General features: G+C 40.4%; 1 protein-coding gene across 1 annotated transcript in view; it reads left to right on the top strand.

Annotated features, from left to right (window-relative positions):
* Positions 1-27,345, top strand: part of PLCZ1 (phospholipase C zeta 1) — a 122,295-nt gene that overhangs the window by 80,053 nt on the left and 14,897 nt on the right. Inside the window, exon 10 of the mRNA XM_044981980.1 lies at positions 23,787-23,959. Coding sequence (XP_044837915.1) covers positions 23,787-23,959 — 173 coding nt within the window. The remainder of the gene's footprint in view (positions 1-23,786; positions 23,960-27,345) is intronic.

Here is a 27,345-nt window from a genome sequence, read left to right as displayed (position 1 = left end):
AAAGCCATATAGCCAGAGCCATCCTTAGGATTTAACGGGGCCCTATGCAGCATTATTAAACTGGTGCCCCTATGCCCAACGGCAGCCCAGGCTCACATTTGTATTTTAGATAAGGGTGGTCTTTTGAAGGATTTATTTTAAAACTATATGTCTGAATATCCAAGCATTTAAGGCTAAAGATGAATACTCAGACTGTGCATCTAAAAATCTATGCAAGGATTTTTTTAGAGATGTGATTTTATAATCTTCAGCAACACACTAATGAAATATTTTTAAACTAAGGTCCTGTAGACTAACATGTGCTGAATAAATATTGCAGTAATGCACAACTGTTTTTGTCAGTAAATTCAGAAACTGACAGTATATACCTGGGGGTTGGCAAATGCCTGTTAAATGGCTTCATTACCACTTGAATGGCTCTTTAACAGTTTCAATGTTGTGCTAATAGGTCTGGCAGGCTGGAAAGCTTGTTCATTTTAAGTACTAGATTCCCTCCAGAGGAAGACTCACCAGGTTGCAGCAGCCAGCTGTGGTGGGAGTATGCAGAAGGGTCAGAACAGGGATAGGAAGGGTGGTCACTAAGACGTTGGGAGCCCCCAAATTTTCAGGTGCCCTATGCAGCCTTGTATGCTGCATATACTTAAGGACGGCCCTGCATATGGCCCTTAGCTAAGGCTATAGAGCAGACTCATTAATCTCTCTAAGTCAGTGGTGGGCAACCTGTGGCCCGTGGGCTGCACACGGCTCGTTAGGGTAATCAGTTGGCGGGTCGGGAGATAGTTTGTTTACATTGACCATCCACAGGCATGTCTGCCTGCAGCTTCCAGTGGCCACGGTTCACCGTTCCTGGCCAATGGGAGCTGCGGGATGTGGCAGCCAGCACGTCCCTGCGGCCTGCACCAGGAACATTGAACTGCGGCCACTGGGAGCTGCAGGCGGCCGTGCCTGCGCATGGTCAGTGTAAACAAACTGTCTCGCAGCCCACCAGCGGATTACCCTGACGGTTGCCCACCACTGGTGGTCCAGTGGCACCAAGTGGACTTGGTGCTACTAGATGGGACAGAACACCACACCCAGGAGGTTAGTGGGTTACACAGTGAGTGCTCATGTTTTGAGGCTTCTAAGAATTTGAGGCCTTCCTTGAGTTTTGACCAAGCTGTGCAGCATATTCACAGGTCATGCAGGTCTCTTATCCATACAGTCCATATAGTATGATGGCACATTGATGTGTCAGTTATGGCAGCAGTCACCTTGTCCTTCGACTTAATGGGACATGCCTGCCATGAGATCACCACAAAAGTCTGTGGTTTCTGACATTTTCCACCACTAACTGGCCTAGAAAATCAGCTGTAGTCTTTCTTCTTGGAGAGCCTTCACCATGTTTGACTAATATAAAAGATGGGTGTCGCTCAGTCTGACTCTGAAGAAGACAGCAAAGAAGATCTCAATAAACCTGTAGAACTTCAATGAACAAATCACACCTCTTTTACTTCTTCTGATGCCAGCCCTCACAATGGCTTCAGTTTAACCTCTTTTGACATTGGCATCAGTAATCCTTGTATCCCTTCTTTTTTTCAGTGAAGACTTGTTCTGAGCTCTCAGTCTGAAGCATTCATGTTCTATTCATTTTTATTAGGCCTCCCTACATAAAGTTCTGAACATTTGCGTGGGAAACAACTACTATGACTACACATGCCCACTTTTCATCTGTCTACGATTCTTTGGGTGTCTATGCTTAGTACTAGTAGCTGCATATTTCAGAGAATACATTCACCTCTTCCCTTATCTAATGATTGATTCATCAGAGCAAACTCGTCTCAGTAATCATTCCTTTCAGGTCAGTTTGGTCTCTATTTCAGATTTTGGGGTTGAGGATGTCATGTTCTGGGTTTCAATCTAGACCAGTGAGGGGTTGTGTCACTGCTTGCCTTGTAATCCTGGGTGCCTTAAATGCTCTGATGCTGTGGCTCACATCCTGTACACCAGCAGACAAGCATGCAGGTCACACCCTGAGTGTTTGTGTGCTGTACATTCTGCATCAGCATCTCTGACTCCCAGGAGCCTGCCTACAGCACAACAGCCCCACCCTGGCTTCCACCAGCCTTGGTAACTACTTAATACACTCTCAGTCCTGAATTTACCCAAAATGTGTCCATTCCTGTCCTTTAAAGAGACAAAAGCTTATTAATTTAATGGGGATAAAAACACCCTTCCCTTCAAACACCACATTAAGTTGATTTATTGTCAAAATAAAACAAGTTTATTAACAAAAGGACATAGATTAAGCAATACCAAGTAGAAGGAATAAAGTATAGAAAGGGTTATAAACAAACAAAAGTAAAAATACACTTTCTAATGGCTAAGACCTAACTTAACAAGCTATAGTCTTTGTTCAAGGTTCTTATCAATCTTCCATTCCCAGAGACTGCAATCCCCTTGGTTGAAGGACCCATCTTTCTTGAGCTCTGTCCCTTTGCACCCTAGTGATGGATGCAAATATGACTTCTCCTCTCTCATTATATCTTCCCAGATTTACTGTTTTGTCCCCAGACAAAACATGATGACCTCATGCTGTTCTTCTCTTCCTGTGGACTTCCCAACCCCCTACTCATTTAAATGAACTTTCCATTGTTTTTGGTCACACCTTGCTTAATTTCATTGGAGACAGATAGATAGCTGCCTTCCCTTCTGTCTGGAGAGGACCCTGTTTCTCTCTGTGTTTGATCACACACTTTAAAGTACAATAGCATTAAGTATCCATATTTCCTCATATACTGTTAATACATACATTTCACAATTATATTAATCACCAGTGTGTCATTGGCTTTCAGAAAAGACCTTACTGGATACACTTTTATAATACAGTAATACTGTGTATATCATCAGTTGATTCAATTACTTTATAGCCCAGATAAAGTTTCTGTCTTCTGCTCGAGTGTAGATGCCATGCCGTCTTCTTCTCCAGCTTGATAGCTTTGTTTACCTTATAGGTAAGGTAAGCATTGTCTCTGCTTGACAACTAGACTGGGAAGACAAACAAATACATATTTCTTTTTCTTGGGAAGACTGGGCTTATGCAATGGTTGCCAAACAGTTTAAAAACATAATTCTAGGATGTATCTATAACTTTTTGTACACATATGGTCCATACATCATTCAAGAATATTAATGATTATTGAGTTATTAGTTTTCTAGTGATATCTTACACGGCACATTTTAGATACAGATTATGACAACAGTATGTTAGTTTTAGTGAGTATCTATCTCGCGCCTGACAAGAACTGCTGATGCAGAGTAGTGAACCACAAATGGGCCTCTGTGTCACAGAGGATAAATCTCGAGAAAAAGTCCACCATAGCCCGGTACCCATTTATTGGAGCAATAGTTTATTATTTGCAGCAAGAGCTTTCTGCCCAGAAAACAAGTTGTAGATATTGATTTCAGTGGGCATTGGACCAGGCCCTTGGCCATGGTCAGAGAAATGGACCTGAGAGTGATGATTTATCACAATGAATAACTTAAAAAATCAGCAATTAACATAAGGTATTTTCCTTTACCAGCCTTGAGTGATATTTTCTTAGTTTTATTGGGTGTTTGTGCCTATTCCATAAAAAACCATTAACCATAGAATGGAGCATTTATTAAAAATACACCTCTACCCTGATACAATGCCACCCGATATAACACGAATTCGGATATAACGCGGTAAAGCAGTGCTCCGGGGGGGTGGGGCTGTGCACCCCAGCAGATCAAATCAAGTTCGATATAACGCGGTTTCACTTATAATGCAGTAAGATTTTTTGGCTCCCGAGGACAGCGTTATATCAAGGTAGAGGTGTACATACCTTAAAAGATCAAAATGTGCTTTGTGAAGGTAGACTTTTACAAAGAGGAAAAGCACCTACAGCAACTTTTTGTTGTCAGCTAAAATTAGTATGCTTCCTCTATACAATTAGTGTAGTTGTGGAAAGAACTACTTTTGTGCATCCATATCTTTTTCTTTTTTATTTATTAAATAAAATGGAATGCAAATATTTATGCACTGGAAGAAAACTCAGTGCAGTTATTTAAATAAACAGATATCAATATAAAATATACAATAACAAGCTAAAAGAATGACCAAAATTTACCATTATTTGTGTAATGACAGCATGGCATACCAGGTGCAGAATTTTAGTTTAGAAGAACCAAAAATATGTTTACTGATATACTTAGAAGCATGGATCTAGATCTATATGCTGCCCTGAGAGCACCACAATTTGTGTTATGAAATTTATTTTGAACAGTTTTGTTTTGGCCAACAAGACTGAAATGACCCTTAGCAATTCTCACACAGCTGGTCTGTTACTGAAACCCCTAACATGAAGAAGTACTCTATGGGCTATGTGTATATTTATATAAAGTGCTGAAATCTAAAATGATCAAAGAACTTGCGATTGAAACAGAGACTTTGATCGTCTTAATAATGTAACCTAAGAATGAAACTCTCCCACAGTTAAAATGGAGCAATCTAAAAAACCAGTTAGTTCCACAGTAAGAAGTATCTTCTCCAGTTCTCCTCAGTCTTTAAGAGCCAAAAGGCCACTTCATCATCAAATGACTTTGCACAGAAATACAATGGTGTAATGACCTGACATTATAATGCACTGTTTGTTGTTGTTTCCATTCTTCCTGCTATTGTTTGGAACAAGCTCTTTCCACCTATTCTTTTTGCCTCCTTTATGGTGACTGATAATGAGGTAAGTTCCTCTATTTCCCACCTTTTCCTACCTTCTGGGGAGTGGGAGGGCGAGGTCTTGCATCTATTCCCCTGCTACTTCTTGTTCCTGTGGGAGGTAATTTTCCTTTTCTATCTTACTTTTTCATCCCTCATTTTCTAGCTATTGTTTTCAGTGATGGGAGGTGTTTTACTTTCTCCCCATTTCACCCACCAGGAAGGATGAATTCTAGGCTGCCACATTGCCAGTGAGTTTCTTCAGTGCTCTTCATACTATTCAATGTGTATTGTGGGGCATGATCATAGTATCTAATAGTATAGTATATTCGTCTTCTTATTATTACTATTTTTACTGCGGTAGCACCTAGAACCCCAGTCATGGACCAGGACCCCATTGTAATTGTCTCTATACAAATACAGAACAAACAGATGGTTCTTGCCACAAAAAGCTTATAATCTAAATATATACAAAATTGTAAACACTGAAGAGTAGTTATGCAGTTAAATCACTCCAGAGAAGACTATTACCATATTTCGCAATTAGGGCTACATTTACCATCAGATCCATCCCATGTATCTGTTTTTGTTTGTAAGTTAAGTGAAAGATGGTCTGTATTCAGTCTTTTTGCTTATTTTATGTAAAAATTCCACTTTGTCACAACAAATATATCTTGAAGTACACTATAATCTATGCATAGATGTGTATCTCCAAAAGAGGGCTTGTTTTTACCACAGACACTTGGAATTACCAAAGTAAAGAGAAGTTCTTCATTTGCTACTTGTAATAATCTGAGAATATTGTCTCCAGATTTCTACCTGGGGTAAAATTAGATACTTCATAAACTTGTTAAATTGGGCCATTGGAAAGGAAAATTCTGTGAAGTTCCCATTAGTTCCCTCTGATTCATAATGGCAGGAGATCAAAGTCCCCACCCCTCCAGCCGCCCCAATTCCATCTTTGTGGAGAGGGCAAGGAATTTGAAGAACCTGTATCTTTGCATTACTTTCAGCATCCCTGTTTCTCTCCCTGTCAGAATCTGGTGGAGCTGTGCTGCTAGGACTTCCTTCTCCTGCCAGCCACTGCTGCCAGGATCCTTCCTTTCCCCATCACATTAAAATGAAAGGAATCCATAGAACAAAGGGGGATCCAATCAGAAGTTATTAAACTTATAAATAGTATACAAGACAAGAGAAATGTATGAAACTATTTAAAAAAACATAGGATTGTATGAATGCAATGTACTAGTTAATTTGTCACACCAAAAGGGCAAAAGTCCATAAAATTATATTTTCCTGTTTGAGCAAAAAAAGCTTAGGAGTCTTAATCTGCCAGATCTCAATAGCAAATGATGTCATACTCAGGAATTTTTTAAAACTATGTGAAGTTTTTATTCAGTCTGTAAATAAAATTATAGTTGTAACGATATTAAAGGAAAACAGGTAAGTGTTCTGAGCTGTTCATAGTAACAAAAAGTTTAAAGAACAAACATATCCAAAAATCCAGTAAAACAAGTTAAATGCAAAAAAGAAAAGAAAAAACACCAAACCTTAACCATTCAAAAAGCTACTCTCATTTGCTTTTTGGCATAATAGATACACAAGAAATCAGTTTACAATCAAATATTTCAGTTATTTATGGTCTAGTAATAAAGATTTTTCTGAAGTATCCTCATCAGCACATACCTTCAGGTAGATGAGTTTCTTTTTGGTCTAAATGTGTTAATAAGACATTAGTGTCATTGTAGTAAATAAATAAATAAATAAATAAATAGAGTATGGTTATTATTTTATAAACTTCAATTTAGCCCAAAACAACACAGAAACTGGAAAGCCTAGTGACAGAAATTCAGAACATAGTTCCCATAATTTTCTTCTACAATTTTAACTAGTGATATTTTATTTGAAAATTCTATATTACACTCTTTCTCCAACTGTACTCATAATATGAAACTGGTTGAATGGTGATAACAGAGTCAGCTTAACTGTTTGTGTTTGCTGAGATAGATAAAGAAGACAGTGATTTAATTGGGAGAAATTAGAATGATATACACAATATATTTAGAATAATCAATGAAAAGTCAAATTAGGTAAGGGGATTTTATAAACAGGAAACTGAGATAATTTCTCCCCTTACAAAGATTTTGGATATTTAATTTTCTTATATTCATAGATTTCAATAAAGTTTTCTATAAGCTCAATTAGCCAGTATGGGAAAATATTATCTTTTATTAAACCCCATGCTGGAGATTTAATATTCTAAAAAGGGACAATTGCCAAGTGAATTCTTTGTTCTAAGTTCTTTCACCCTTTCCCCCAAACACTGGAGATTCTTTGTTCCCAATCTGACATCTCTGAGGAAACTGAATCCAACTTTGATTCACATTAATCAAAGTTAGATTGTAGCATTTTAATAGCTGTTGTAATTGTTGCTAGTGGAACTTGAAAAGTGCCCTGTTTCAGTATTTTTAGAGGTAGGTCTCTGATTGTGTTATTGAACTGCCTCAAATGCATTAATGGCTAGAAAAGACCCTGGATGGGATTGGAAGTAGAGAGAAAAAAATATGCTTCTCCTTAGCCCAGACATGTGCTCCTCCTTAGTCCAGTCTTCTTGCAGGGAGCTCACTGATAGGGTTCTCCCCACCCTGCCCCCGAGTAATTTTTATTGAGTGATCCAACATCAGCATCCTAGAAATCTTGGAGATGACTGAACTCTAATCCATGTTGGTGATGTGGGACAAACATATCTACATTAAAAATACTTTTTCCTGGTTTGGTGGGGGCTCCCTTCTTTGTTAGGTTTTTTCACATTTTTAGAACTTTTGGTGAGGCAGGAATTCACCCAGGAATCACTCCAAATACACTCCTTGTACATTTATTAGCATGTGCAGAACTTCAGTGTCATTGAAAAGTGCAGCCAATGGGAGTAAGACATAAAACCAAGATGACTAAAAGGAACTCTAATTCAGCTAAGTACAGATTAAGGCACCTCTTTCCCTTTGGGCAGTGGCTTATTCTTGCGTTTGGTGCAGACTCATAGGACACACACACAGGCTGCTCACTCGGCCTAGCCACCAGCCCTGAGCTCAGGCCAGTTCAGGTTTGCTGTAGCAGCACATGCCTTTTCCTGCAGTGTGTGTGGGTTCTTGAACCATAGAAAGGCAATTCCCTGCCCCAGAGGAGAGTCAGCAGCAGAAGCAGGATTTCCTGAGCGCTTTCTGGGTAGGTGAGGTGGGGAGGGAGAGGCCAGCTTCTCTTATTTGCCCATCCCCAGCCAATTGGGGTTTCTAGGGCAAGGCCAGCCTTCAGGCACTGCTGTTAATCTGTGGAGCGGTAGTGCCACACTTGAATATAGGTTACAGAGCAAAATTATTATAATTATCCAAAAAATTATAGCGAGTAAAGACTGGATCTTGCAAAGTTGGTACATACATTCTATGTTACTAAATACTACTGAGTGCTCTGTCCACCTTAAGTGGAAGGTAACACTATGCTGTCAATAAACTGCTAGATTGCAGTACTAACAACCATATACATTTGGAAAAAAATATGCTGAAAATTAGAATTGCATGTATAATTGTAACAAAATATGGAACCCAGTAAGAACTGTGAGCTTGGTTCTCTACTGCCTTGGATCTTGTCATCCCTCACCCCTGGGCTGTCCACAATCTGGAGATTGTTGTGTAGATTCTTACAAAGGAAAATCATAAATGCGCAGATATGCCAGGTTTATGACTGCTCAGCACAAAGCAGCCTGATTACCATGAAACACATTATCTTCTGCTAGAATATTTACCAATTTAATCTATGATGGATTTTAGCCAAGAAGCCACGTTAACAGAATTTTCTTTTCATCAAGGGTTTTTTTTTTATGATGATCATCAAAATCATTGTTACTTACTTAATTCACTAAATCGGTGTCTGCAGGCAATTAAAAAGACACTGTGAACTCAAAGTCTAGTCAAATTTAAAAAAAAAAAAAGCAAGATTAGTGATAACAGTGTCAGTGGCTACTGCTGGCCCTGAATCACCCTGCTAATTTTTGTGGATTATCATCTCATTTTCCTAATTGCTGTGTTAGATACTCTCACAAAGAAGAGGGGCATAATGCAACTAACTATAGATAACATGCTGTCAAAACCACAAAGTAATTGAAACAATGAGATACATTTTTTCTCCAGCCTTTCAGGTACAATAATATTAGGTGTTACAAGAAACAATAGCAGGTAAACTAATTTTAGACAGAAGTGTAATTTTCAAATTGGCATGTTCCCTTAATTAATTGAAACTGCAACTTAGATTTTAGTTTTATCAGAAATGCTTATTTATTCTTCTTCTCATGAAATACTCTTCTCCATAGAAAAAGGATCCTCATGGAAACCAGTTTTCAAAGCTAATCGGGTAATGGACAATGAATGATTTATACTAATTAAATGTTTTTTGCAGTAGAGTTATTTACACTTGTACAGTACTTAGGAAAAAATGACAGTAATTAGAAAAAGTAAAATGAGTTCTTTAATATTTTTGATAAAAATGTCTTTATAGACATTTATAGACATTTATAGACAAAGGCTCTTACGTAAATTAAGCTGTCATGGGATAAAAGGAAAGGTCCTTTCATGGATTGAGAACTGGTTAAAGGACAGGGAACAAAGGGTAGGAATTAATGGTAAATTCTCAGAATGGAGAGGGGTAACTAGTGGTGTTCCCCAAGGGTCAGTCCTAGGACCAATCCTATTCAATTTATTCATAAATGATCTGGAGAAAGGGGGTAAACAGTGAGGTGGCAAAGTTTGCAGATGATACTAAACTACTCAAGATAGTTAAGACCAAAGCAGATTGTGAAGAACTTCAAAAAGATCTCACAAAACTAAGTGATTGGGCAACAAAATGGCAAATGAAATTTAATGTGGATAAATGTAAAGTAATGCACATTGGAAAAAATAACCCCAACTATACATACAACATGATGGGGGCTAATTTAGCTACAACGAGTCAGGAAAAAGATCTTGGAGTTATCGTGGATAGTTCTCTGAAGATGTCCACGCAGTGTGCAGAGGCGGTCAAAAAAGCAAACAGGATGTTAGGAATCATTAAAAAGGGGATAGAGAATAAGACTGAGACTATATTATTGCCCTTATATAAATCCATGGTACGCCCACATCTCGAATACTGTGTACAGATGTGGTCTCCTCACCTCAAAAAAGATATTCTAGCACTAGAAAAGGTTCAGAAAAGAGCAACTAAAATGATTAGGGGTTTAGAGAGGGTCCCATATGAGGAAAGATTAAAGAGGCTAGGACTATATATGTCTATATACCAAAAATATTCAGTCATCTTGAAGTGGTTTGTCCTAATTTGCAGTTTCAGATGTTTTTAGATGGTTTAAAAATAATTTCACATCTGGAAGTTTCTACTCCTCATGTAAAGTGTGGTCTACTGGTTCTCTGGACCAGGCAAACTCCTATATATTATCAGTTAGCATGACATTTAATAAGATGAGATGTAAAAATTTCAAAAAGCACCTAAGTCATTTTTGAAAATAGGAGTTAAGTCACTTAGGCGCTTTTGAAAATATTACCGCAAACCTGTAAGAGTAACTGAGAATAAGAGAGATCACTATAAACGTGATGCTGCTTTCAATCTCAGTCTCCTATTGATTTCAAGTTCAAGTTTTGAGTACACAAAATATATGAAGAATGAGGTCTTATAATATTAGGTCCAATTACCTATATCTTTATTTTAATTTATTCTTGCCTTTGTTATATTTTGCACATTCTCTCCTTCTAATGAAGAAATCACTTTCAAAAATACCAAAGCACATAAACTGTAGTTCCCTTTGTCACTTTCCTTAAATTTGATCATACATTAAACTAAAAATCAGTACGATGGTTTCACAGAAAATCCTTATATCAATAACAAAAATTTAAAATCTTACACAGCCCAATACTCAATACTCAATATTGATTTAATAACACTATTTGAAAAGATTGCAAATAATACACAAGACCCATGTAGACTATAGCAAACAGCTCTCTTTGTGTCTTCCACACTTTAAAAACCAGTTTAAATGGAGTTTCACATCATTATGAAACATATTTTATGACATCTGTTAAGAACTGAGTAGCCATTAAAAATAATTCTCCTTCACACTCTTGTTGTTTTCCAAAGAAGCAATAACTTTATAATCCAAACATTGGCTTTTCTTTGCCAAAATATTTCCCCCCCCAAAGTCCTCCGATTTCAACTTACTGAAATTACTAGACATTGTACTGAAAGGTATCTCCTCCACTCTTCAACAGGAGTCATCATAGATACCTCTGATCTTGGATGAAGGGCCCTTTTTCTAAGAACAGATTGTTCGGGGTCATTGTAACTATGGGAAGTAAAACGCCATACACATTCTAGAGCTACAGGTCATCAGATGGGCTGTGAAATATTTTTTGCATATACTTAAGGACCATATAGTGTAAGTGCTAATGGACAAAGCAACAGTGTTTTACCTCAGCAGGGAGGTGCTTGCTCCAAGAAACTGTTAGGAAATCACAGTGCCCTTTGGGCCTGCTGTTTGGCTTATCAGATGCATCATATTCCCCTTCAACTACCTGGAAAAGAAAATGTAGTGACTGACAAGTTAGTTCACTGTCGTTGTAGCTGTACTGGTCCCATCTCGTGTCTCAATTTAATTCATAGAACAGAAGAACAGTATGAGTGATGGTCTTTGAAGTAATCTGTATTGGAGCACCTTGTTGCATAAGCAACAATGCAAAATGTCCTCCTTTTTGATTCAGGATGGACAGGAAATCTGCTAAAATACATGCTTTTCTATAGCTTCTGTTGCTCCTTTAGATTTTCAGAAAGTGAACACAGGGTCGGGTCTGGATCATTTTGGGAGCTCCAGCTTGGGCTAAGCAACATTGGTGCACAAATCTTTTAGATCTCTCAAGAGAGCCCCTATGTTATCTATCAGTATCACTACTGATACAGGAAGGTCTCATCTTGAATTCTGATCCAGAATCACTTTCACGTAATGGGACATTGATTACTTCTGGATCAAGCATTTGCAAAGAATCTTGCTCTTAATGTAAAAGCAGCAAAGAGTCCTGTGGCACCTTATAGACTAACAGCTATATTGGAGCATGAGCTTTCGTGAGTGAATACCCACTTTGTCGGATGTGGGTGTTCACCCATGAAAGCTCATGCTCCAATACGTCTGTTAGTCTATAAGGTGCCACAAGACTCTTTGCTGCTTTTACAGATCCAGACTAACACGGCTACCTCTCTGATACTTGCTCTTACTGGTTATACCATTATTGTACAGCAGTCAAACGTGGGTGCTGAGGAAGGCCAACGAGGGGGTGGATTGACATTTTTAATTCATGTCATGTTTTCTGCAGCTCCATATTAATTGACAGGGCAATATAAGCAATGAGGATATTCAGAACTGAACCCACCAACCAGCTCCATCAACACTGGTTCAGTTCTGGCATCTTTCCTGGTATATAGATATTATTAGGATAGAAGACCAACAAATTATGAAACATATTTACCAAGGAATGCTACTGCACAGGAAGCAATCATGTGGTTTAGAAAAGTTTCTGTGGCGTGATACGATTGCCAACAATGGACAAATTAAACAGCCAGCCCATTTTAATGACCTAGCTAGAGATCGATCCAGGTGGTGCTCAATCTGCAAGGAGACTACATCCCTTTGGGATATGTGTGGATGATGATGATGACACAATCTTGCTGCAGTCCAGGAAACCTTCTGTGTTAAAATGTTACTCCCAAAAGTGGAAGATGTTTTTTCGATGCACAGCTAATTACAATCTGTCTCCATGCTCCGTCCCTATCTAATCTAATTTGAACGGTTTACTCAAATTTGAAGTCTATAAAGTCTTTTTTTTGTCATCAGTCAAGTGCACCTGCCTGCCAGCTCAGTATACCATGTGCCACTTAATGTTTTTAAAGTCATCCATTATCCTAGCCTCATGAGATTACTTAAATGACTAGTTCATGTCTTTTTACTATTCAATGAGCATGTTAATTGTCCTTGACCAGCACTCTATGCTTGTCATTCCCACTTGAATCCCGCTACAGGTTCCTTGTTTTCCACTGCAACAAGTTCACATTTCTTGACCTCACTTTCAAGGCTGTCACAATTCTGTGCCTATCTTCTTCATTGCTTTTCTCTTATCTCTTTCCCCTATCTGACTACGATGGTAATCTCATCTGACTCCTTGTCCACGTCTCTCACTAGTGCCTTCATCTTGGTGCTTTCTTCCATATCTCCCTTCCACATCTCACTCACTCTAAACTAATCTATAAGGCTTTTCTCCTTCATATCCCTCTCAGAACCCACAACTGCTGTGATGCCTACAAGAAATCAGTCATCTAACAATAGTGGATAGATCAGTAGCAACTCCCACATCCCAGCCCACCCTCAAACCTTCCATTTTTAAAGTTATTTGGAAATATCAAGTTTGCACATAGCTTGTCTATATAACCCCATTGTCATATTACCTGCCTACTTCCTCATCCCTATCTATCGTTTTCCATACTCACTTGTACATGCACTCTGGAGCAGTTTCGTTTGGATGTTTTTCTACATTTTCATATATATTGTATTCTGTGTTGTAATTGAAATCAAAGTATATATTTTTTTATTACAAACATTTGCACTGTAACAATGATAAACAAAATAAATAGTTTTTTTCAATTCACATCATACAAGTACTGAAGTGCAATCTCTTTGTTGTGAAAGTGCAATTTACAAATGTAGATTTTTTTTGTTACATAACTGCTCTCAAAAACAAAACAATGTAAAACTTGAGAGCCTACAAGTCCGCTCAGCCCTACTTCTTGTTCAGCCAATTGCTAAGACAAACAAGTTTTTTTATATTTGCAGGAGATACTGCTGCCTCCTGCTTGTTTACAATGTCACCTGAAAGTGAGAACAAGTGTTCTGATGGCACTGTTGTAGCCGATGTCTCAAGATATTTACATGCCAGATATGCTAAACATTCATATGCCCCTTCATGCTTTGGCTGCCATTCCAGAGGACATGCTGACATGCTGATGATGCTCATTAAAAGAAATGCGTTAATTAAATTTATGACTGAACTCCTTGGAGGAGAATTGTATACCCCCTGGTCTGTTTTACCCACATTCTGCCATATATTTCATGTTATAGCAGTCTCAGATGATGACCCAGCAGATATTGTTCATTTTAGGAACACTTTCACTGCAAATTTGACAAAACGCAAAGAAGGAAGGTACCAATGTGAGATTCCTAAAGATAGCTACAGCACTCAACCCAAGGTTTAAAAATCTGAAGTGCCTTCCAAATCTGAGATAGATGAAGTGTGGAGCATGCTTTCAGAAATCTTAAAAGAGCAATACTCAGATGTGGAAACTACAGAACCCAAACCACCAAAAAAGAAAATCAACCTTCTGCTAGTGGCATCTGACTCAGATAATGAAAGTGAACATGCATCGGTCCGCACTGCTTTGGATTATTATTGAGCAGATCCTGTATTCATCATGGATGCATGTCCCCCGGAATGGTGGTTGAAGCATGAAGGGACATATGAATCTTTAGCGCATCTGGCACATAAATATCTTGAGATGCGGGCTACAAGAGTGCCCTGTGAATGCCTGTTCTCACTTTAAGGTAACATTGTAAACAAGAAGTGGGCAGCATTATCTCCCGCAAATGTAAACATACATGTTTGTCTGAGCGATTGGCCTAACAAGAAGTAGGACTGAGTGGACTTTGTTTTATTTTTGAATGCAGTTTTTTTATACATAATTCTACATTTGTAAGTTCAACTTTCACAATAAAGAGATTGCACTACAGTATTTCTATTAGGTGAACTGAAAAATACTATTTCTTTTGTTTTTTTTACGGTGCAAATACCCCAGCTACTCAGGTTGCCAGGTGACAATGCCTGGAGCCATCTGAGTTCCTGACACATAATTGTATACTTACATACTATCCACTAAAAACTTTTAATAAAAAACAATGTTCTTTACTGCCCATGAACTTGTTCTGACATCTTAGTCCAACCTTACCCATTTTATATGCCTTAACGTCTGGGAGCAATTCTTCCAGATGGCAGTCTTTTGGGAACAGAACTGTACCGCAGTGCACCATGATCACTGCAGCTTCAGTAAGCTTTGTTAAACATATTTTCATATGCTTATAATAAACCAACAAACTAAGAAATGTATCCATTTATAATAAGATCTAGGAGACTCAAGATATTGCTTGAATGCTTGATTTCTTTGTTGGTTTCAAAAGTGATGCCTTTAATCAGTTATATATTAATATATTTCTTCATCATAGTTTCTTTTATTCACAAAATCCATTCTTTACTTGCAAAAATTAATTAGACAAGGTAACACCATATTATCTGTTTCTAGAAGACTATATAACACTTATAGGCCTGGGTAATTTTTATAAGTGTCCTAATATTGTGTGCCACTTCCAAACTGCAGAACCAGATGGGATTCCTAGTTGAATATCTTGTTCTTTGTTGAAGACTGGAAATGTATCAGATCCTAGGCTGATGGTAAATCAACATAGCTCCACTGACTTTAATCCAGCTACACTGATCTCCATCAGTTTTGCATTTGGCCCATAGTTAGGATAATGTTAATCTTATCTTTTCATTTTTAGTTGGATATATTCAAAATAAAATATTAAATAGATGCTACTTGACCCTGGACTGACTAAGTCTTACCTAACTGACTAAAGTAATTGTTGGAGATGTAACCACCAGCCTTCAGCTCATTCACATATAGTATTCTTGGGGCTTGCATACAATTTAAAACATTTGGGAGGGATTTTAAAGGTTCAAAAGACAGTTAGGTGCTCTACTTCCATTGGAGGTCACCAAACTCTCATTTTTATAGCTGGAATCTCCCCCTTTGCCATTATGTATGGCAAATACAAAAAAAGCCAAAAACAACCAACTGTGTTAAATACAGCATTATGTAGCACAGCTAAAAACCACAGAAAGTTTTTTGAAAAGAAGGCCAATGTAAAGATCCCAATGGGAATATTTGTTTAGCTGTATTACTTGTCCTGTATATTTATTACAACACAAATGATATTCTAAGCTACTTTTCTTCAGGGTGGCCTCCGTTCATTGCCACCAATAGGATGCATGCCAGTGATGCGGGACCACTGGAACTTTCTAGAAGCTGTGCCCACTGCATGCCATATGAGCGTCTTGCAGCACCAAATGTTCATAGACCAAGGTTATATATGGGACATACAGCACCCCTGATTGCCTTCTAACCACAGTTGCTTGTGAACCAAGAAACGCCAGAGCTCAGTTTGGTTTTCAGAAATCTCACTTTTTCTCTAAAAATCCCTTAGTAAATCACTACTTTTAGAATTTCAGTGTTAGTTAAGGGTGTCATCTTTGAGTAATTTTCTTAGTTTTTAAGTCATTTTTTGAACTTTCTTCATATTTATGGAGTTAGTTGCTGGACTGATTTTGGCTTGGTGATGGTGATATGGTGGACCCAGCCTTAGGTTAAAATGCAGTCGCTATTTTCCTAGATCCAGATACCATAACTCACTGCTTTGTCCTCTTGGGGGGGAGGCCAATCCCCTAGCTAGTGTTTGGTGTATAAAGTCCTTGACATCCTGGACTGCCAAGGAAAACCAGTACAGGTTTCAGGCTTTGTTTTAAGGAAGACTTGAAGGTGAAATCCTCTGAGCTGCCTAAGATTCAGTCTTCTGATTCTATGCAGACTCAGAAAAGACTAGCTTTAGTCTCCGTAATCCACTTCAGTGGCCAATGTGAAGGATTCTGTGCTGATATCCTCTGAGTCAATAATGAGTCAATCTGAAACAAACTCTGTGGCTTTGGTGTGGGTGCCAATACCAAGGGCCTTTTGGTGCTGAATGGGAAAGCTAAGGAGCAAGTTTAATTGCCGTAGTAGTAAAAACACTGGAAGCTACTGGAGTCTTTCCTACACTCAAACTCTCTCTGGTGGTAGTATGGTAGCACCAATGGGAATCTTTTCCTAAAATGTCCTAATATAGAGATAGTCCCAGACTGAGCATGTTTGGGTTCCTTTCCAGCATATGTCAGAGGTTCAAAGCCACAGAACAGTAAAAATCCCCAAGGCTTTAGAAACAGCCAAAATAAATAATCAGTTTGGCGGGGCCACAAAGCACATTACAGAGAAATTATTTCAAAGTTCCACCTTCAAGCTCAGCAAAAGCAAGAAGTGAGATTGCACAAGGTTCAATGTCTCCTGGCAAAGAAGCTCATCAAGACCATGCAACTGAGCAAAAGAGGACATAAGTTTTTAATCTAGGTACTGCCCAATTCCCTGACATCTAAGACCTAAAATTTTTCATGGTATTTTTTTTTCAAAATTGCATATCTACGTATATCCTATCATACTTCTTCTAGACCAGTGATTTTCAATCTGTGGTCCATGAACTCCTAAGAGTCTGCAGACTACTTCTAAGGAGTCTACAAAAAGGTGACTATGAAAAGAAAGTTTCAGATCCCAGAAAAGGTATTCTGGTTTTCTGCTCAGTGAAAAGTATGTGAATATCCCCACCTACAGGTCAAAACCCAGAAGTGCTGTTCTTACCATAGAAGCCCACCGTTTAGTGCCCTTTCTCATGCTGTGTCAAATCCTGTGCTGAGCAGGCGCAACATTTATAGTTGAATTCTGTTCAATCGGTTTTCAGTCAAAGACTTCTACAGTAGTGGTCCATGGCCCACAGGTTGAATTCCTAAAGGGGTCCATACCTGCATTCGAAACTTTTTTAGGGCGCTGCAAATGAAAAAAACATTGAAAACCACTGTTCTAGATTACAGCAACGGGCTATGAACCACACAAACACTAGTAGTACGGGATGTACTTCTTAAGCACATAATGTATCTCAGATTTGTCATATATGAACACTGCTACAAATTCTTTGTATTTTCTTTGGGCTGGAGCTGGTACCACATGTATTCACAAAGTGCTTAGTGGCAGTTCTCATAACTATACAGATGGACAACTGGCTAATCATGGGCAGCATGCTGGAAGGAATCCATGGCTATATTATGCCACCTTTGGTGTGCTAGGTCCCTGATAAACTATTCAAAGTCACAGATTTAGCTGAAAAGACAACTGGAATACATTGGAATCCTGACAGACATGACTTAATTCAAAGCCTTCTTTTAATTGAACTCTAGTTGGGATTCAGGTCATTTTACATCTGGTAGGATTTGCCAGAGCCGGCAGGTATCTGCAAGGATGATGTTGACGTAGGGCCTGTGAAGGGGATCACTCACCACAGTGGCCACCCCATGGTTGAGCAGAGTGTGGCAGGTTCTATTCTTTCCTGGAACTTCCCCTTGGCAGCCACTCTGGTCCTGCGGGGGTCTGCCCCTTCTGTGATTCAGTCCTCTGGCCAGGTCACATGTTTTGTGCCATCCCCTTTTGGGGTTTATAAAAAGTCCAGCAATGGGGCAGCCCTCTGGGCTAGGTGCAGGGGTCCAGGTCTTCCCTCTGGCTTGAGGTCTCAGCGTCTTAACCCTTCTGTCCTCAGACGCTTCTTTTCCTTAGACTCTTTGTTTTGGGGGTCAGCTTCTGCCTTTGGCACCCGGAGGTGTTGGTAGGGGAATCCAGGCTCACCGTGTCTGACAGGTTCCAATCCAGGGCCCAGTGTAAGCAGCTCTGTCTGTACCACCAAAGTGCTATACTGCTGCCTCCCTCATCACTCCCTACCAGATCCCTCTTTCTCAACAGTAAAGTAAAGGCATTAAATACCTGGAATCAAAGATAAAGTCTCAGACCTCCTGAGACTCACAAGTCTCTTCCCTTTGAGTTTGCCAACTTTATTACTGCCACACCACAGGTAGCTGGAGCTCCTTCGGAAGGGCTCAGAAGGCAGTTCACCTCCACTGTCTGCTGCCTTCCTGAGCTGAGCTGCTTTCCTTTTGAGCTCTTCCTCCAAGCCATGCGTGCTTTGCAGGTGGAGCTGCCTGGGTCCAAAGCAGCTGCTTAACCCCTTCTCCACTTGTGTGGGGTTTGTATACCCCATTACAGGGCCTGACGGCTGCAACAGAGTTTTTTAATATCCACGGTATATCTCCACATGAAACAAATTCAGTAGACCTTGAAGTCTCTGTGTTCTCAAGCCTTAGGGAGATTCATGTCTTTTCGGTACTTATCTACAAAGATGTTGATGTTCTGAAGAAAGTTCAGAAAAGAGTAATGAAAATGACTGGGAGGCTGGAGGGACTGACTTAAGAAGAAGCACGCTAATAGTCTACAAATGTTTAAAGTGTGTACCAAGGGGAGAAGCCTGACTTAGTACTGTTCATGTCCTTGCTGCTATTCCATAACCAGATCTTTAGGTCAATTACATGTAACTACTTGAAAATATTAGTTTAAAGCAAGGTTTCTCAGTGCTTTTCATATTTTGATGCCACCGTCTTCCTTTCACATCCTGCCCTCCTCAGATGTGCCCCAGAATCTTTTGCACCATTTCCTGTAGATCTTCAGTGTTGCTGCAATAGTTCCTGCAGGTCTGTTTACCTTTGTGCTTGAGAACTGATTAAAGGTGACTGCACAAATTTGGTTCAACAGAGGAGTAGAGAAAGGGAGTGGAATCAAATTCATGTGTTCTTGCTCCCCTTGAAAACTGTTGGTTTAGTTTCAGTATTGCCGGGGCACCTGTCTTGTTATGGTCCATTTAGAAAAGAAAGTTAAGAACCGGGGATGACAATAGAAACTTGTATTCTTTCTTTAATCCAGTCAGTCAGAATGGGAATTTTTTCAGCTTTTCTTTGGAAGTGAGCTTTAGCTCACGAAAGCTCATGCTACAATAAATTTGTTAGTCTTTAAGGTGCCACAAGTACTCCTGTTTTTTTTCAGCTACTGTTCACAGACAGGCACAACTGAATAATAGACATGCCAGGACAGGCCAAGTTCGCCAGTCACGTTGCTGATATTTTCACTGAATGATTAGGAAATAAAAGCCAAGCATATGTGTATATAGTAAAACAAAAATCTTCAACTGAAATCTTATCTCAGTTACACGTATGTAGCCATATTGACTTTAATGGCTAAATTAAGAATCTTATCCTCAGTACATTTTTAATTTCTAATTTGAGGCAAAAAAAAAAAAAGTAAAAATACAGTGCTGGCGTTCTGGTGTATCAATTCACAATAGTATTATAGCTCTATGTTTGTACCACAGTAGTATGTTACCTAATACAAGACACCATCAAATATTCCCCATTGCTTGTTACATCGGGTTTTTCTGTTTAGCAGTTTATGAAGTTTAGCAAAGTTAGCAGCAGTTTCATTATGTACATTCATGTAGTTTTTCATCATGCAGAAGTTACAAAAAACATTTGCAATTTTTTCACTGCTATTTGAAGCCATCACTGTTTTGTTTTTGTCTTGATTCACTTCAGCTACACACTTTAAACTATACCATCACCAAAGACATGCTGACCTACTTTATGTTATAACTCCTTGGTAGTAAACGTTCCAGTGCATTCATTGCTAATACTGGCATCTTGCTTTTAAAATCTGAATCTGACATGAAAGGATTAAATGAACTCTAGGTTTCTTGCAGTACGAATCATAAACAATTGGATGTTTTATAAATATCACTACAGAAATCAAAAGTGAATTGGTTAAATGGTGAAGAAGTTTTTGTAAGAAAGAAGGATCCAAGCTTCTTGCACTTTCTCCTTGAGACAAAGAATTTTGAAATTTGCTACATATTGATTTAGTAGATTGTATTCTCTCATTACTCCTGGGGGAATTCGAATTCATGTCTCCCGCAGACTTCTTTGCTTCCCCACAATAAAATTACTTTCTGACAGGGAAGCAAAGAAAAGCTGCAAGAGCAGTCATGCCCCATTCACTAGTAGCACAGGTAAAACATTTCAGACACCCAGAGCAGCTGGCGAAAAGGTAAATCACCGCGGGGCTGGGGACACCCCAGCCAGTGGCCCCTACCCTGAGCCAGGATCAGCTGCCAGTCCCAGCTGGCCTAGAGGCAGGAAAGCACAGGACTTCCTCTTCCCCTGCAAGGAGTGGCTGGTGCTGTGTCAGACCCACTCCCAGAACCTTCCACAGCTGCAGGAAGCTCAGCATCCTCTCCTGCTTTCTTCCCACATCACTCCTCAACTGTGGGGGGAGGGGTCACTGTACGGGGAGCTGCTCCTCCATCCGCCCAACCCCTGTGCATCCGGACCTCCCATACCCAGACATTCCTGCCAAGCCTCACTCAGTACATCCAGAACCCCCATAGTCCTCCATACCCAAACCTCACCCCACTGAACCTGAACCCCTGCATCTGGAGCCCCCCTGCACCCAGACAGCCCTCCACTGAGTTCCCTGCACTCAACCCCCCACCCTGATGCCCCATCCCCTGCACTATCCTGAGTTCCCACATCCAGACCCCCGCATCACAGACCACCATCTAGCTGCACTCAGACTCCCACCCCACCAAGACCCACTCCTCCAGTACCCGGACCCCCCCTGCTGAGACCCTCACCTCAAACCCCTCTGCTGAGCCCCAACAACCTCCACCTAGAAGCCCCTGCAGAGTCCAATTGCCTCTGCACCTGGAACCCACCCAATGAGCCTCTGTGCATCCAGATCCCATCACACCTAGACCCCCACACTGAGCTGCCTGCACCCAGATTGTCCCACACAGAATCCTCTCACCCCCCCACCTGGATCCCCCCACACTGAGCTCTGCCACACTTGGATCCTGCCCCACCTAGTGCACTGAGCCCAGAGGGGCATGGCCCCAGGGTGTTTCTAGGGCAGGCCCAGGCCTTGTGCTGTGTCAGGGTCGGGTGCAGCCTCACCACTGAGTCCGTGTCATGGCGGGGGGGCGGCGGGGCTGCATGGTGGATCTTCCACCTTCATACAGCCAGTGGCCTGTGCTTCCCACTGCCATGCCGGAGCCTCTGCATTTATTTATTGACAAATAAAATTTGCAGAATTTTGCAAAATGTTGTGCACAGAATTTTTAATTTTTTGGTGCAGAATGTCCTCAGGAGTATCTCATGGAACACAGAATGAGGCTCTCTTCCTGCTTTATTATTAGAAATGACTTATAGTACTTAAAGGCCTCATTTTTTAGCTGTCAGGACATCAAGTAAATACCTTTTTATCATCATGCTGTTTAATACATGTCATATTAGTTCTTTACTTGTTTGACTAGTGAATTTTCCATGATGAATATGAACAAGAAACTCCAAGATGCTGGAACAGAGGAAAATTCATTAAGTGGCTCTAGAGCAGTGTTGGCTTTATCTCATGAATTATAATATCTTGCTAAGAAGTGCGCTGTTTTATTTCCACATTGCAGCTGCAGCAAACAGAAAATGTTCTGCGCTGCTGGGAAAAGGAAAACGTGACAGGTGTGAACGGATAAAAATCAGCAGTTTAAGCTCTGAGGAAGAATTTTGTTCACATAGCAATTAAAAAAGTGTTCACAATCATTCCTCACCATACATAAACATATTTGCAATGAAAATTTTTAATTAAACTTGAAACTTCTTGGGCTTCCTGGCCATCTTGTCAAAAGTGACACCCATTTTTGATTAAACCAGTACAATTGCCACTTGTAGGCTCACAGTCAGGCCTCTTCCCCTTCCACAGCAGAACTTCACTGAGCCAGGGTTCACTTATAGATGCAGTGCAGATAGGACCAGATGTTCTGATTTTATAGGGACAGGCCCAATTTTGGGGACTTTTTCTTATTTAGGCTTCTATTTCCCCCCCCCCCCCCCCGCCCCGTCCTGATTTTTCACACTTGCTGTCTGGTCACCCTAAGTTCAGAAGTTAGAAAAAAATGCTGAAGTATGTCCCAAGGGTTGCATTTGTACAGTATATGGAAAGAACAGAATACAGTGCAATAGCAGAGAACAGAGGGTAACTCTTTGATGCTCGCACTCATGTTACCTGAATAATCTCTTAGTGCAGTGTTCTTCACTAATTTTGAAGTTGGGGGGGCGGCACTTTGGCAAAAAACCTTCAATGTGAGAGCCACATCAACTACTAAATTAACATATTGCTTACTACTTCTTAATGATGTCATGTTACAGAGCCACTTGTGTAACTAAAACAAAGTCTATTTATACAGTAAAATGATACTCCTTTTATAAAATAATAACCAGGAAAAATATATGGAATTAAAAAGGCATCTATGCGAGTAAACTTTTAAGAGCAGAATAATGTGAAATTTACTTTAAAAACTGGATGAGCGAAAGTGTGTCTGTTCCTCCTTGACTTTGTTCATGCAGTATTTGTAAGCTGTCATCTCAAGCCTAGTAAGGCAGGCCAAATGTTTGTTGGTCAACTTCTTCCTCTGTTTCCTTTTCACCCCTCTGGCTGGGGGTGAGGGCTCTAGGGTGGAGCTAGGGATGAGGGGTTTGGGATGTGGGAGGGGGCTCAGGGCTCTGGCAGAGGGTTGGGATGCAACGGTGGGGTGAGGGCTCTGGCTGGGGGTGTGGGTTTGGGTGGGGCTGGGGATGAGGAGTTTGGGATGCAGACAGGCTATCCCAGGGCTGGGGCCAGAGGACTCCCCCCAGCCCTCTCCCTGCCGGCAGGGGAGGGGCCTTTCTCTCTCCTCTGCCCGCAGGCAGCATGGAGCTCCGGAGGAGGGGCCCCTCTTTCCCCTCCAGCAGCAGGGAGCTCCGGGCCCAGTTCCCGCCCACCCCCTACATATCTCCTCTCCAGGTCCCTGCTGCATGGCCCTTTAGAGCTGCTGCACAGATATTTATAATCTGCTGTGTGGCCCTGCAGCCATGCTGCTTACAGGGAACTTAGCGAGCCACACTTAGGGTCCATGGAGCTGCCACTGGCTCGCAGGCCTTTCAATGCAGAACACTGCCTTAGTGCCTACTACCAAATTGAAAAGATAGCAGCGTCCTACATGTGAAGACAATGGCATCCTGCATGTGACAGTCTATTATTATTTCATTTTAATAGTTGTTTAAACTACAACTAGTGTTAGGTTAATTCTGAAGCATTGTTATCTGCAATATTCAAAATATTATTTTTCTTACAGTGGCCTTAAATTTCCAGACCCCTGGACTACAAATGGAGCTGCAAAATGGAAAATTTATGGACAACGGTTGTTGTGGCTATCTTCTAAAACCAGAATTCATGAGAGATTCTGCTACGCAGTTTAATCCATATAATGTAACAGGAAACCATAATCCAATAACTCTTTCAATAAGGGTAAGGGTGGTTTATTGACAATCTCATTTATAATTTATGGAAATATCTCTCATTGAATTAGCTGAACTATATTAACTGCCTCTCATAAGTAATTAGTACTGGTACCTTTTCTTTTTCTTCAAAAGCTCATTGTGCCTTAAGCTTATTTAGGGTGACCAGACAGCACATGTGAAAAATCGCAACAGGGGGTGGGGGGATAATAGGAGCTTATATAAGAAAAAGACCCAAAAATCAGGACTGTCCCTATAAAATCAGGACCTCTGGTCATCCTAAGATTATTGGATAATTTAGAACTATAAAGCTCCTTGAGATCATAGTGCCAACATATTATAGTCAGTATTGCTTGTATGGTTTCTTAGTTTCATTTCACATCATTTTGCTTAACGACACTCCTTTCCCTTGATGTTTGAGGAAACAAGTAACTTGTACAAAATGGGGTCTAAAAATATAAATATGGTTTGTACTGAGGTAGATATCTAATTATCTTATGAGATGTATGAGCTGCACCAGGGTAAAACTATGCTTACGTCTTTAGTATACAGTGCTGTTGTTAAGGATATAAAAAAAGATTTGCACAGAACTCAGCTGGACTCTGGGTGGTTACCATTACTGTCATGAACCTCACAGCCTTCCACTTTCTCCACACAGGTTTTGCCTCTCTGCCCCCTTCTCCAATCCCTCTCGCCCCATCACTTTGCATTTTGTTCTAATCACTGCACGGGGGGGCGGAGAGGGCAGTGGACTGCCTCACATTGTTTAGGGGCACAGAGTGGCCACTCCCTCAAGCAGGGTTTTATGGACAGCTGTCCAGTGTGGGGCAGTCCACTACTATGGCCTTTCCAATATAGGAGGGGCCCATACCAAATAAGGAGCCCTATAACCCTTAGTGCACCGTTACTTGGGAAACCCCTGAAGTTTTCTTACTGGCTGACTGGAGGAAAACCTCAAAATCTTTGAGCATATTTCATACAGTAAAGATTTTGAGGTTTTTCTGCAGTCAGCTGAGTTGTGCGGTACCTGACAGCATGGTGTATCCCTAATCCTTAGACCCTATGATGAATTTTTGTCCCAACCCCAAAATCCAGATGGCTTTCTATGGCTTGGATGGGGTAAAAGTGGCCTGTACTAGATGCCACATCTGAAGATCATGGTGGTAGAGTTGGGAAGTGACCACCCTGGCACCTCCTTAAGAACTGAGAGACGATAGGCAGACCAGCCACCCCTCGGAAGACACAAACTGTAAAGCCAAGTTAAGGCGTCTGGGTCTTCCTTCAACTATAATTTATAAACTTACACTGAGCTAAAAACTGGTGACGTAAAAGAGCAAACCTGGTTAGTCTCAGCTATATGATCGTCCATGCTATATGTGGTAAAGGAAAACTTGTACTGTCACAATGGGAGCAGGATCAAGCTCCATAAGCTCTAATTTGTCATTTTTTCTTAATTAACTATCAGGCCTAGCGTGTATACTATGATAACATTCATTTGGTAAAAGACAGACTTGTAAAAAATTTGGAGGACTCCCTCTGTGCTTTACTGTCATACAAACCCTGGTTTAGTTTTAAAAAGCCCTTACAACAGAGCTTATTTCTTTTCAACTCCAAAAAGAAACTTTCATATTCTCAATCATTAGAAAACTAGTTTCACAATGAAATATTATCGCTGATCATACTGTGTACTACTTATTTAAATGCTATTTAACTAGCATAGAATTAATGTATAATTGATGTTTCATTTCAGTCAGTGAAATAAATTGCAGGAATAAGACATTAATTAAATAGGGATTGTAGAATAATTACACAATGTGTGTGCCTTATTCAGCACATCATACTATCCTAATAGTGAACACATTGATTACATGATGGAAGTGAATTAATGATTTCAAGCTCTCATGCATATACATCAATTATATTATTCATTATTTATATAGAGTTGTAAAAGATGAGGAAAAAACCTGGGTTGTGGTCTAGGGGTTAGTTAGGATGACTAGTAACAGAAATGAAGTGATTGTGTACAGAAGAGAGAGGGTGCGCGAGCAGAATTATAGGTTGATAACAGAGCTGAAGAATGTGCAGGCGAGGTAGCGGGAAGCCCAAGGCAGCAATGACATCTCAGGGACTGATGGAATGGGGGCCTCATAACATAAGAGTAATAAGGTTAAATGGAGGGGGATCAGGCAACACTGAAGGACAGGAGATGGTGGTTAGAGAAAGAAAATTCAGAGACAAGCGTCAAAGAGAAAACAGTTCACAATAAAGAAGAGATCGAGTTAATTACCAGGCTCATGAATGGGGGAAACTAGTTTGCTATTTGTACAGGAAACAAGCAAGGGGAAGGCAAAACAACTAAAGAAATGATGTCCCCTTTAAGAAGGGTTTCAGAGTAGCAGCCGTGTTAGTCTGTATCCGCAAAAAGAACAGGAGTATTTGTGGCACCTTAAAGACTAACAAATTTATTTTAGCATGAACTTTCGTGAGCTGCAGCTCACTTCTTCGGATGCATAGAATGGAACACACAGACAGGAGAAATTTATACATACAGAGAACATGAAAAGGTGGAAGTATGCAAGACTGCATACTTCCACCTTTTCATGTTCTCTGTATGTATAAATTTCTCCTGTCTGTGTGTTCCATTCTATGCATCCGAAGAAGTGAGCTGCAGCTCACGAAAGTTCATGCTAAAATAAATTTGTTAGTCTTTAAGGTGCCACAAATACTCCTGTTCCCTTTAAGAAGGTGTTTCATTAGCCATGAGTGAAGCTGAACGCAGGTTAATTTGAACAAGTGGAACTTTACTAAACTCTGTGCATTGCTCTGTCCATGTGGCTGAGTTGCTTCCAGCCTAACTTCCTACGTTCCCTGTTTTCCTGGTGTCCCTTCAATAACTCGCCCTGTAAGGAACATGGTCCCTCTGATGTCAGTTCAGCTGATCATGCTACATGAGGGAAGGAGCAGTCTTAACAAAGTTCATAAGGGCCTTACCTCAGGGCTCTGGTTCAGAGCTCCTGAACTTAGAATCGTCAAACAAAGTTGGTCAGGCTAGTCCCCTGGAGTTGGAACGTAGGGTTGGATCACAGAAACCCCCCTGGGAACTGCCAACTGATATGCCAAGACTACTTCTGCCCCTGCTTTCCCTGCCAGCCTGAGACTCCAGCACCTTGTCTTGCTGAGCCAGACACGCCAGTCTGCTCCAACAAAGACCCAGGGTCTGAACCACGTGCCCCAAAGCCGCAGACTTAACCTGAAAGCAGCTTAAAGAAGTGTTCCTGTCTTTAACACTCAGATGCCCAACGCCCAATGGGGTCCAAACGCCAAATAAATCCATTTTACCCTGTATAAAGCTTACACAGGGTAAACTCATAAATTGTTCGCCCTCTATAACACTGA

Source organism: Mauremys mutica, chromosome 1 (genome assembly GCF_020497125.1).
Source record: "Mauremys mutica isolate MM-2020 ecotype Southern chromosome 1, ASM2049712v1, whole genome shotgun sequence".
In the NCBI taxonomy this organism is placed as follows: domain Eukaryota; kingdom Metazoa; phylum Chordata; order Testudines; family Geoemydidae; genus Mauremys; species Mauremys mutica.
The sequence above is the reverse complement of the archived record's forward strand: the minus strand, read 5'-3'. Positions and strand labels throughout refer to the sequence as shown.